At 39.0% G+C, this 12353-nt stretch overlaps 1 protein-coding gene across 8 annotated transcripts in view; it reads right to left on the reverse strand.

Moving 5' to 3' along the window:
• Positions 1 to 252: 252 nt before the first annotated feature.
• Positions 253 to 12353, reverse strand: part of TMOD2 (tropomodulin 2) — a 54265-nt gene continuing 42164 nt past the window's right edge. For 4 of the 8 annotated variants that reach the window (XM_027099789.1, XM_027099787.1, XM_027099790.1 and 1 more), the window contains one exon: positions 253 to 8072. In XM_027099789.1, coding sequence (XP_026955590.1) covers positions 7890 to 8072 — 183 coding nt within the window. In that variant the 3' untranslated portion in view covers positions 253 to 7889. Of the gene's footprint in view, positions 8073 to 9998; positions 10144 to 12353 lie in introns of those variants that run through there. The other 4 variants (XM_027099793.1, XM_027099794.1, XM_027099791.1 and 1 more) reach the window with 3 other exon arrangements.

Raw genomic sequence — 12353 nt, forward strand, 5'->3', positions numbered from 1 at the left:
GTGTGTGTGTGTGTGTGTGTGTGTGTGTGTGTGTGTGTGTGTGTCTGTGTGTGTATTTTCGTTTTAATAAGGAGGTCTTGTTTCTCCTCTGGCTACTTCTGGCTGTCTGTCTACTTCTTATCTTCCTCATAATAAGGGCACTCTATGGTCCTTTCTAGCAAATGTACTTTTCTAATATGAGAACATGGTGCCAATCATTTATTTTAAAGAGACAATGTGTCTTAAAATTATCTAGATTAAATCAGTCTTTACTTTCATTTTAAAAGAAAAGTTTATTATTCCTAATGTTCTGTACACTTTCACTTGGAAACTTCATTCCAGACACAAATGAATACATTACATTTTTGAAAGCAGAAAGATCTTGATTAATTAAAACAGTATACCTTTACCTTAGCATTAGGTCAGGCTGGCAAATTCCAAAAGGTCAAACACCGCACCTATCTGTGCCGACTGGGATCCTTATTAATTATCATGGTAAAAGTATTTCACGTTTCATACATTTTGCTTTTTTACACATTTATTTCCCACATAATGTTCAATTTCACATTTAAAAGGCAAATTAATCTTTAATTTCCTAATGAATATAATCAATGTCTACCTGTGAAAAGTTTCAAAATGAAAAATGAAACTATGTGGATTTATCAATAACTGCTTAGCCAGATAAATGTTGCCAATATAAGTTTAAATAGCTTACAAAGTATTATTTCCTTTGTTCTCTTCAAAACAATACAGGTACACATAAGGTCACACATTACAGGCATCTGAACTGGTAAGATATTACACATTGGTGGCATGCAAGTATTTTACATTTTTAAATGCAGTGAAAAATGCTGCTTATTTGTTTTCTTTAAATAGATGAAACAGAATTAAGATAAAGTTTTAATTAAAATATAAATATTATTCCATGAATATAGTGGGGTTTTTTTAAAACCAAAGTGGCAGAGATGAGAATTTTAGTTCTGAATAATTTCTTTCTTAACTAAAGATTGTCACTGGCAAAATTTGGTACTAAAATAAAATTTCCTTAAAAAGTACATTTTCTACCCATCTCATTTCACCATATGGCCAATTCTTATCTATCCACATTTAGATTATCCATGGGAAAGTTTTAATCCTGGACCAGCTTCTCCCAATCACACAGTGTACTTCTGATTCTGATTGGCTTCTCTCTGTTATCCAGACAATATGTGCTCAGTCACACACAGACAGACAGACACACACACACACACACACACACACTCTCTCTCTCTCTCTCTCTCTCTCTCTCTCACTCTCTCTCTCTCTCTCTCTCCCCCTGAATAAAAACCTATGAAAAACATGCCATGTTTACTGTGTTCAGTTTCTTTCTTTGCATTTCCTCCTCTCTTTCTCCACCATGAGAAATAAAATATGAGGAGAAAATATCATACATTTTAAAATGTCAAAAAGGCTGCTCCTCAAGAACTATTCTGAAAACAGTAAAAACCGCTGCAGAGGAACAAATAACTCTGTGGATTGTTCAGACCTCTTCCTCTGAACAAAGCCTATGGAGGAGAGATGGAGCCACAAGGGAGGCATTGCGCACCCGCACCCACGTTCAGAGGCAATGGAAACATTTAGAATCACAGGATTGTAACATCTGGGGGCTGGAAGGGACCTTAGAGGGCATCTAACTCACTTCATTTTACAAATGAAATGAAGACAAGATAGATGGAAAGACCTGCCCAAAGAAACACATAGCTGACATACAAATCAGTACTATTTTCCAAAAATATCACTTGGTGGAAAATTGAGCATAATTCTTGAGGGGTTGGAGGATAATTCAATTCAAGCAACATTTATTAAGCACCTATTATACACAAGGCACCTTACTAGATGTTACTGAAGATGCAAAGATTGATGAGACAGTCCCTGCTTCCCAGTGCTTATGAAAGTTCCTTGAGGCTATGTTTCAATATCTTTCTTAGCAGAAAATAATACTGACCAGGACTAAGGTTGCTGGTGATAACAAAGCAGCTGATGCCCAGGAGAGCTGATCTCACAAGTAACACTTCCCTTCACCATCAGGGCTCGAGCCTCTTACACAGCTGTTGGGGCCCTAAGGACAGTCTTCTTTCCTAGGCCTCCAATCACACCTCAAATCTTAGCCTACCCCACCCCCTGAGTAGTGACAAAGCTGACAGGAGGGCAGCAGTGCGCCAGACCCTCCTCTCAACTCCTAATCACTGTTTGCTTTCCCCTTAGTGTCTCTGCAAGGGTCCTGATCACATCCCAGGGTACTGTCAAAGTGGCCCAGGAAAATGCCCACCCACATACTTCACTGGTATATCTAACACCCACTGCGCCCATCAACCACTTCTCCCACCTCTATGTGGAAAGTAAGTTAATTCCAGTCCCCTACATCATACCCATGTTTTAATTCCTCATATTCAAAAAGGTGTGAGAGATGTAATTGTTGGTTAGAATAAAATGGATTCAAGAGGCAGTGGAAAACATTAGTGAATAGATAATAAAAATGATCTCCCACTTTTGTATAGCCCTTTCCAGTATAGTGTTTTCATCCCATTATCTAATTATATTCTCACCACAAGTCTGTGAGGTAGTTAGTGAAGTTTATTCCCATTATAGTATAGCTGAAGAACCTAAGGCTTGAGAGACTAAGCGGCTTGCCCCAAAGTCTCCCAGCTAAGAAAGTATGGAGCCAAGTGTCCAAGTTTCTTGACTCCAAATCCAGTGCTCTTCCCCCTATATAGTCTATAATTGTCAGGCAATTGAATGAATTGCCCATGATCATATACCTGCTAAGTGTTGGTGATGGGATTAAGAGTCAGCCTCCAAACCTGTTAGTATGGTGCCCTTCCACCATACCAACTACAGAGCCAATGTGCTCAGAATGACTACCATGGAAGATGTCAGAGAAAAGTCTAGTCTCCTTCACCCTCTCCCAAGTCAATGATGCATCACAAAACTGGGATAACCTCTGGTACGTGTACAACCTTCCTAGCATAGTGCCCAGAGGCAGGTTATAAATTCGAACCTTGCAACTCCTCCATCCATCTAATGAATGTTTAATTATAGCTGTTAGGGGAAGATGGGAAAGAGGTAAGCTGAGCAGAGCTTACTCCTACCCTTAAGCAAATCAAAACCTTTAATTTCCATCTTCCTTCCCCACAGCACTTAGCCCCTCCACTCTACTAAACTCCTGAACCACAAAACAAAATTCCATCTGACCTAGAGTTGGGAGCAAGGACAATGAATACGTCCTTAAGGTTCTGGGTACTTTTCTCTCTCCAGCTTGTTACCAGGGGGCCTGATCATGTGATTTTCATCCAGAGGGCTCACCTGAGGCTCCCAAGCATTCTCACACTTTTCCTTTGCGTGTGTCTCAATCCTTGAGCATTGACGATGGCATGGTGAGTGGTGGGGATATTTTACATGAGGAGCAATAAGGGGAAACTGCTACTGGAAGGCAGAGCTAAAATATTTCTTCTTAGTTCTCTATTCATTAAAATGAAAATAGCCGTCATTGCTTCATTAGTGGAACAGAGGAAGGAAGCTTCAGAATCATGACTTAAAACCCAACTCCAGAAACAGTTCCACCGAGTACAGGTAACATAGCACAGAACAAAGTATTCACAGCTTACTGCCCCCTGCCCGTTTTTGCTTACGCAATCAATACTTGAGCTAACGATGGTATCCGCTTTTCAATAAGGCACTCTACCCCAAAACCCAGAAACACTGATCAAATTATATGAATCCAGAGTTCTTTCACTTCCTGTCTCCTTCTCAGGGCCTAGAAGAGGGCTAAGTACATCATGCCCACAAAAAAAGGAAAATATCCCCAAACTCTTTTGTAAATTTTAAAGGGCTATCTTACATTTAAAACATGTTGATGCTTAAACTGGTTTCACGTTTGACTGTCTGAAATATTCTCACGGTAGTTATTCAGAGCACACTGGTTTCCCTAATGCTGGTGACCTGCCAGGGGCCACCTTTCTGTCTGGAAGAGAAGCAGCTGTTCTTTTGGTATGATGTGCCAGGCTTCCCTTAGGGAAATTGTTTTGAGGAGTATAGGCATTGGGATGCTTTCTCAGTTTTTAAATGGAGATGGGCTTTTACTGTAAGATGAACTGCATGCTCTAAGATGGGTGAGTTGCATGAGCCCCTCCAGGTTGGTGATTCTCTACCTAACCTAGGCCCGCAGCAACTCTGAGAAGGAAAGGGGAGAGGGACTGGGAGACAGCATCTCCCTTCAATCAGGAGTCCAGCTTTGGCCAAACACCTCCTTACAGTATTTGGCGATATTTATGTACAAAATATTTATATACAATATATCCTACAAAGATGGAAGGAAGGGGCTTAATCACGTGGATGAAGATGAAAGTGCTTTCACCCATACACTCCAGGCATATGGAGAGATTTGGTGCTGGAACAATGAAATGATTTCCAGGCTTCTGATATTCATTCCCTAAGCGTTATCTTCCATACATGCTGGGAAATTTGGTGGTTGGTGACATAAGCCACAAACTCTAGGGAGTGATTTCACATTGCACCTGGGCCTGAAGCAACTCTAAAAAGGACAAGGGAAGTGGGTCTGGGGAGAGAGTATCTCCCTTCAACCAGTGGTCCAGATGCAGTCAAATACCCAGTTAGATATCTGGATATTTGGCAACATGTACACACACCCACATGCGCGCGCGCGCACGTACCGACATCATGCCCTACCGAGATGAAAGGAAGGGATTTAATCATGCTGATGAGGATAAAAGTTTCCCTTATACACTTCTGGCAGATGGGGAGATGTAGTGCTGAACTAATTATATGATCTCTCTAGACTTCCAAAATGTATCTCCTAAAAGTCATCTTCCACATAGGCTGTGATGGGTGTTGGTGACAGGAGCCTGCGAGTCCAGGTGAGTGATTTTAGACTTAGGGTGGGCCTGTACAAGTCTAAAAGGGGAAAGAAGGTAGTCTGGGGAGAGATGATCTCCTTTCAATCAACTGTCCAGATGTTGCCAAATATCTTGATATAATATTTGGCAAAATGCATACATATAAAAATATTTTATATACATTATGCCCCACCATGATGGATGGTAAGGGATTAATCATGCCCAGGATCACGAAAGAGCTTCTCCTTACACACACTTGGCAGACAGGGAAATGAAGTCCTAGGCTAATTAAATGATTTATAAGCTCCCCGAAATGTAAGCTTATCTTCTAATAGTTATATGAATACTCATGGAAATGTCACCTTTCGACCTACTACAAAAACACAGGTAATGATAAGATAAACTGATTAATAATAAATATTTGATTTAACACTCTATATACATGTGACCCAACTATTTTATAAGCTAAAAACAGTGTTAAATTTTGACAATAACCCATTATCTTGCTTTAATACTATCGATAACTGCAGCACAGTCGCTATCAAGTCCTGATTTTTTTTCTTGCTTTCTGACACGGTTTGCCAAGAATTGCTTTAGCCCCCGGTCCACAGCACCTTGGGGCTGCAGGGAACACTCCGTAGGATCCAAGATTTCTTAGGGGTGAAGGCAAGAAAGAGAGTAAATGAGAAAAAAAAGGAAAAAGCCTTACTTAGAGGGGCATGTCAGCGACTCTGCACTTAAACATATTTGCAACAAATCTAAAGGGATAGGAGAAAGACAACTAAGAGATGTGTCTTCCCTGGCAACATGGTAACCAAAACATGTATACAAAAAGAAGAAGAGGGAGAGGGAGAGGGAGGGGGAGAGAGAAAGGGAGAGGGAGAGGAAGAAGAGGAAGAAGAAGGAGGAGAAGAACTGTATACATTTTACCCAGTGGTGTGCTGCTGAATGTTTATTAACCAGCAAACTGGGGGTAGGGGAGATGGGGTGAAAGCCCTGATTTGTAATCTTTGCTAATTTCCATGGTATAAATACTCCCACCAACAAGAAGTACTGAACTTCTGAGTTGGGAAGAACTACTGAGTTGGGCAGAGATGTTTAAGACCACATCATGATACAGTATTTCTGCCATACAGACACAGTAAGTGCAAATACTCTCAGGAGTATGAAAAATAGTAAAGTGTATTTTTGAGTATTACTTTTGTTTTTTAACATAATTTATTTAATTGTAAGTGCATGTCATTTACTTTTTAATAATGGTTGTGTTTCACAACCAGTTTACAAAATTCTTGATAATTTAATAATGAGTAAGCCTGTGAGCTGACTCTAACATACCACACCTAAATGAGTAAGAGGGAAAGAAAAAATCAGACTGAAAACTGTCCAGTAGTAGTTGCTACATAGATAGATAGATGATAGATAGATAGGGAGATGCAGTAGAAAGCTAGTTAAAGGATTTTTAGGGTTTCCAAAATTCAACATGCTCTGCTCATTATTCCCTCAAAAAGTATAAAATATTCTTATGTCTCAAAGGATTTTATTTTGTTTTCTTCTATTTTCTTTTCCAAAGGATTTTAGAGATAGAGATGTGGGCACTTATAATACAGGTAAATGTTCAATTTTATAAGGGCTTTCCATCCTAAACAGTTTCCACGTGCTTTATAAACTAACTAGAATAATATATGAATTGTTTTTTCATTTATTTGTTTTACTGCTATAAGCAACTCAGGAACACTCAATTACTTAGTAAATTCTGGATTGGGCCCACCTTCTGCCTGAGTCAGCAACTTCTTTAGATCCAGTTGTCACCAGGACAAAGGATGTCACCTTTACAAGGCTCAGAATTATAAGGAAAAGAAGAAGAAAAGAGAAAGAGTTGGAAGGAAAGGAGGTGGGGAAGGGAGGCAGAGGTGCCTAAGGCAATGTCAGAGGGTCACCAAGTCCAGCCTCAGGCACTGACAGTTGTGAACTGGTGTCAAAGGCTGCAGTCATATGTTTCCTTAGCTTAATATCGCACTGGTGCACTGCTAGACGAAAAGATTCATGCATCTACCATGCAGTCATCTCAATTGTACTTTCATAGGCTTTGTCCTTGGGATGACAAACATCTGGATAAATGATAATTCACATTTTTTCCTGATGTTTGAAAATGTCTGGATGGATCATGCCATGTGGACAAAATCTGTATAATTAACTTGAATGTTTACATTTCATCCTGTGATCTTGTTGCCCTAAAGACAAAGCAATAAATGCTTCTAAAATTTGCCAAAATAATGCAATCATGTGTAACAGACAACCTTAAGGTGTGATTATTATCGTTTTATTTAGGAATGTACTATTTTAAAAGCTTCCCTCTTGCTAAAATTTAAAAATTTGCCATCATGGCTGGAAAACTTTAAAACATCTTTGTAAAAAGTTATCCACAGAGTGATGTTAAAGATCGAATTACGTGGAATAATCAGTAAAAGTAGGCATGCTAATTCATTTTGCTACTTGTGAGTCTGGTTTGAAGCTATTTTTGTGGGTGAAAGAATATTTCATACCTATTTGCTAAAGCTATGCTTACGTATCTTAATGCTGTCTTCTTTTTATGAAGATGACACCACTGATCTTCAACCAGTAGGGCATGTGCATTTAGTGATTTTTCTGGAACTAAGGGAGAATTTGTGTTAAGTTGGTCACATTTTTTCACCCAGTGAAAGATTGGCAATACTAACTTCGTATGTGGTCAGCAGAACACTTCTGATGTATTTAGCCTAACTCAAAGCTATGCATGTAAACAGAGATAGGCCTCTATCTTAATCACAGTTACAAACACATTTATATACTAAGTTCCTTTCCTTTAAAAAAAAAAAGTTCATGTAAGAAAGCAAGACCACCCAATATGAAAGTCACTAAACCATTTTCAATTGTCACCCACTAAGATCTGCATAAGTCCATTGGTGCAAGTTGCCAGAGGTGCCCATGAGCAAATAAAACAATCGTATATGTTTAAAAATCCAAGACAAATACGTAGTGCTAAAAAAGAATAACAATTAAATTATTAGTTGTGTGGTTAACGGAAATGAACAACCTTTGATAAAATGGTCCCAATGGAGAAGGAGAAGAGCTTTTGTTTTGAAATTGCCACCATGGTGAAATTGCCACTTCCTCTTCTTGTGGAAGTTTATCTTCGGTCTCCTTCAACTCGCTTTTTACGAACTAGGTGAGAAAGAAAGGTTTAAAAAGACAAAATGAAGGCATATTCCTTAAACTTCAGACAAACAACAATAATCACACAGAATAGCAATCTCACACATTTGAGAACACAGTTATCAAAAATTTCAACATTTAATTACCCGTGGCAATAAATGGAAATGACAGACTAGTCCAGGGCCTTTTGTAATTTACTTTCAAATAAAGCTAAGTCTGATAGTTGGGGACTTGAATGTTAGAGCTCTCCCATTTCTATGGAGTAGAAGGTCCAGAACAAACCCACGAAACAGTGAACTTCTAAATATTTTCATGTTTACTTATCCACAACACATCTTCTCAGCTTCTGTGTAACTCAGTCACCAACTGGCTATAACTAACTCCCCAGGATGACACATTCACAATTCTGATTTTGGATTGAAAACCAAGAGGAGCTGCAAACAGAAATTTAAAGTTTCTAAATCTGTTTTATATGGAAACTTCGAAGTATCAACCTCCAAGGAAGGTAGGATTCAGATGGCTAGCAAACTCAAGAGATTAAGCGTCCTTTAATCTGGTACTTAGTATCAAAGAAGCTGCCCTGACTGCCTTCCCAGTTTCTGCAACCCTCTTCTTCCCCCTTTCACCTCCCCACCTGCAGGCTCTTCTGGTGGATAGGAAGAGGGCTGCTCCAATCTTCCTGGATTTGGCAAAAAAAAAAAAAAAGGTGCCCTGGCTATGGCCGTGCCTCAACTTCCCACTTTAAATAGCCCAGCCTGCTCCTGCTCGGCTGCAGAAAATTCAACAAAAGCTGTTGTCCACAGCTGCCGCTCCTGGCCTCAGGACTGCCTCTCCATTTCCTTCAGACCTCTTGTTTTGCCTTTTTTCTTTGCTCTCCGTGTTGTTCAGATGAGGACCCATGTGTTTTCCCAGGAATCTTCCAACTGCTGCTCTAATCATTCCCCAAAGCCCTGTTTGCTGGGCTGCCCCCTGAGCCTCACTCTTTGCACCTTGGAGGCAAGCATTGTCATATGCCTAGCCAGCCTCTGGGTGCCATACACTGCACCTTTGCTGGGCCTCAGGGTCTTGGGCAGCAAACTGGACACTAACATGTACCTGCCCCCTTCCGGTTCTAACCCTTAACTTCCATCTTGTCCACCATCTGAACCCTCTCCATGGCCAGCACTATACTTGGTGGGACACCTTGTCCAGTTTCCCTGTCCAAGGTCTGGCATTCTGTCCCTGAACCTCAAACTGGGGACTGAGCTCTGTTATTGGTAGACTGCTTGCCAACTGGACTATCTGCACCTGGATGGTCTTGCTCCACACTGCTTCAGGTGGCTGGGACGTCCCCAGAACAAGCCTTCCCAATCAGTCCCATTCTTCTTTGCTGTGGTCGACCAGGACATGCCCCACCTCATTCTAACAGAAGTCCTCAGCAAAGAGTGGGTAGCAGGAAAGATTCAACAGAGGCTAACTGAAAAAGCTACTTCTGAGCTTAACCTTTAAAAAACATAGCTCTGTTAGGTCATTTCACATGTAAATCACCAATAACCATATTTAAACCCAAGTACAAAAGCACAGTCAGGAGTCAAACATAAGTGAATTAGGAATTTCCATGTCACTGTGTCCATCTTGTGGTGTAGATAACAGAGGGTGATTACATGTAAGAAGTAAGTAAAGGAGAAGTAAATGCACAAAGGAAATCAAGCAAAAATCAAAGCCTGTCTGGAAAAAAAAAGAACAAACAGTTCCTCTTGAAAGAATGCTACAATAAAACTTAAACACTGTGAAGATGATGAGGATTCCTATGACCATGTAATAATGTGCTTCTGATGAAGGGCTGACACCAAAGGCCAGTGGAAAGGTATCTGTGAGATGTTATATCTGAAGTGGAGAAATGAATGGTCATCCTGCTCTTCTAATTGCTAACAGCACATATTGTGGCTGCATTACCCAGGTCATTATTCTTTGTGATGGCAGCTGCCACTCTTGTTCGTGGTCCTTGCTTGGTAAACTGATATCCAAACTTGAGGATCCTTGAATTCTCCTCGAGCATCTGGGCAATTTCCATCTCTACGGCTGTTCCCAACTGCTGTCTCTGATTGCACGTGTGGACACATACAGAGAATGGCCAAGAAGGAAGAGGAAACAGTTACTCGCATGGGAAAGATGCATGGCTATTTGTTGGACAAAAAGGCAAAAGTCTCAAATTGAAAGGGACAAAATCACTTGATTTTCTCTCATACAGTTATTTGAGACCTGTTCCTTGTGGAGAAGGAAAATCTAACAGACAGCTGAATCTGCTGGCATGTTAAACTGAAAAGACTAAGCAAATTATTTATGAAGGAAAAGGCAATTCCAGATGTAAAATTAAAGCAAAACTAATACTTGGTGTTTCCAATTACCCCAGTATCTGCTGTTTGAACAAAGGGTATTATTTTTTAATAGTGACACTGTCTTATAGCAATCAATTCAATTACAGAATTTTCTACTCTGGGGTCCATATCCAAAAGTAACTGAAGATGGGCCATTCTCTCCCAACAGTCTCACTAGGAGATCCTCAAGAGGCTTTATTAAAGTGGTTTGAACTGTAGCTAGTTGAATTATCGAACACTGAAGGGGTTATTGGACTACAGGAAAATCCCCTAAGTTTTTTGAGTTGGTGGAAAGAGGTTTTTGTCTGTTTGCTTTTTAAGTTGAGACATAGAATAATAATTTAAAAAGTAGAGTTAAAAAATGGGGCATGTACATTTAGGATTTTACAGTTAAATTTAAGGAACATAGTATATTGTTTCATACTATATTCATTAATTTTTTTAGAAAGTATAAAGAAAAGACAAACAGAAAAAGTATATAAAATATAAAAGCTCCCTTTCCCCAGTATTCCCACTCCCCATACAGAAAGCCAGTTCGGCATGTAGTCTTTGAAACATTTTCTGTGCATTCATACGTCTACATGATCACATGTACATCTACGCTTTTTTTCACATAAATGGGTCACACTAGCATATTGTTCTGAAACATGTTTTTATTCTTCATTTAACATTAAGAACATCTTTTCATGTAGGTAAGTATGTTTCCCTCATCCTTGTAAACAATTGTGCAGCACTGTCTTGTAGTAAGTGATCATAATTTATTTAGCTTTGCTCTACTGACTGCTACATTCCTTTCCATTCTTATTCCAAACTATGCTATGGTGAACTTCCCTTGCACACAAAGTATGTCCTGGGGCATTTCTGCCAGTGTGCCTGTAGGGCAAATTACAGCTGGGCCCAAGAGGAAGCATGTTTCAAATTTTGATAAATTACTGACTTACCCTCAAAGGTTGTGACAATTTTTACTCCTGCTGATAGTGTTGGAGATCTAGTGTTCCCTACTTTAGCCAACATGGGATATTATGAATCTTTTTCACCTTTTTCAATCTAAGGGGTAAAAATTTATTTCACTTGTATTTATTTAATTAATTTGCATTTCTCAAATTATGACTAAGAACAATTAATTTTCTTTTGCATTTGTATTTCTTTGTTTGGAAACTACCAACCTCTATCATTTGTATATTTTTCTACCAGCTTGTGGTCCCTGTTTTTAAAATTTATATATTAGGAAATTAGCCCTTTGTCAAACATGCTAAAAAGACTTTGCTCAGTTTGTCTTTTGACTTTCTGATTAAGACCTTTTTTCATTTTCATACAGTCAAATTTATTAGTCTCTTAGATTTTATGTCCTGTTGAGGAAGCCTCTCTACTTCTCATTTCTTCCATTTGTTTTATGATTTCTTTTATTTTAGTATTTAAATCTTCATTTTACCTGGAATGAATTCTAGTAGAAGAATTAAGATACAGCCCCAACCTAATTTTGTTCCAAAATGCTAGTGAGTCACAACATTGTAAATCAACTATTCGCCAATAGAAATTTTTAAAAAAATGCTAGTGAGTAGACCCACCATCTTTTACTTCATTCTTTCCCCGCTGAGTTGAAATACTACCTTGCTGCAAAATTCTCAGGTGTACCTGGGTGTGTTTCTGGACCCTATAGCTTTGCCAAGTCTATGTCTGTGCCTGAATCATGCAATTTTGATTAAATATATTAAATATATATATATACACACACCTTTTAAATATATTAAAATGTGTAATACATTAAAAGATATATTTAAATACATATATTTTAAATTTGGGAAATTTAAGTATTGGGCAGATGAAGAAGAAAAGTTAATGGAGGCATTTTTGTGTTCTAGGCAAGTTCTAAGGTTTAACTCTGTTCCTCTTCTTTCTTTTCATCCAGCAACCTGTCAAACGAGTCTCTCCC

This window comes from Aethalodelphis obliquidens, unplaced genomic scaffold, assembly GCF_003676395.1.
Source record: "Aethalodelphis obliquidens isolate GAN/ISIS:26980383/991018 unplaced genomic scaffold, ASM367639v1 scaffold142, whole genome shotgun sequence".
Classification (NCBI taxonomy): domain Eukaryota; kingdom Metazoa; phylum Chordata; class Mammalia; order Artiodactyla; family Delphinidae; genus Aethalodelphis; species Aethalodelphis obliquidens.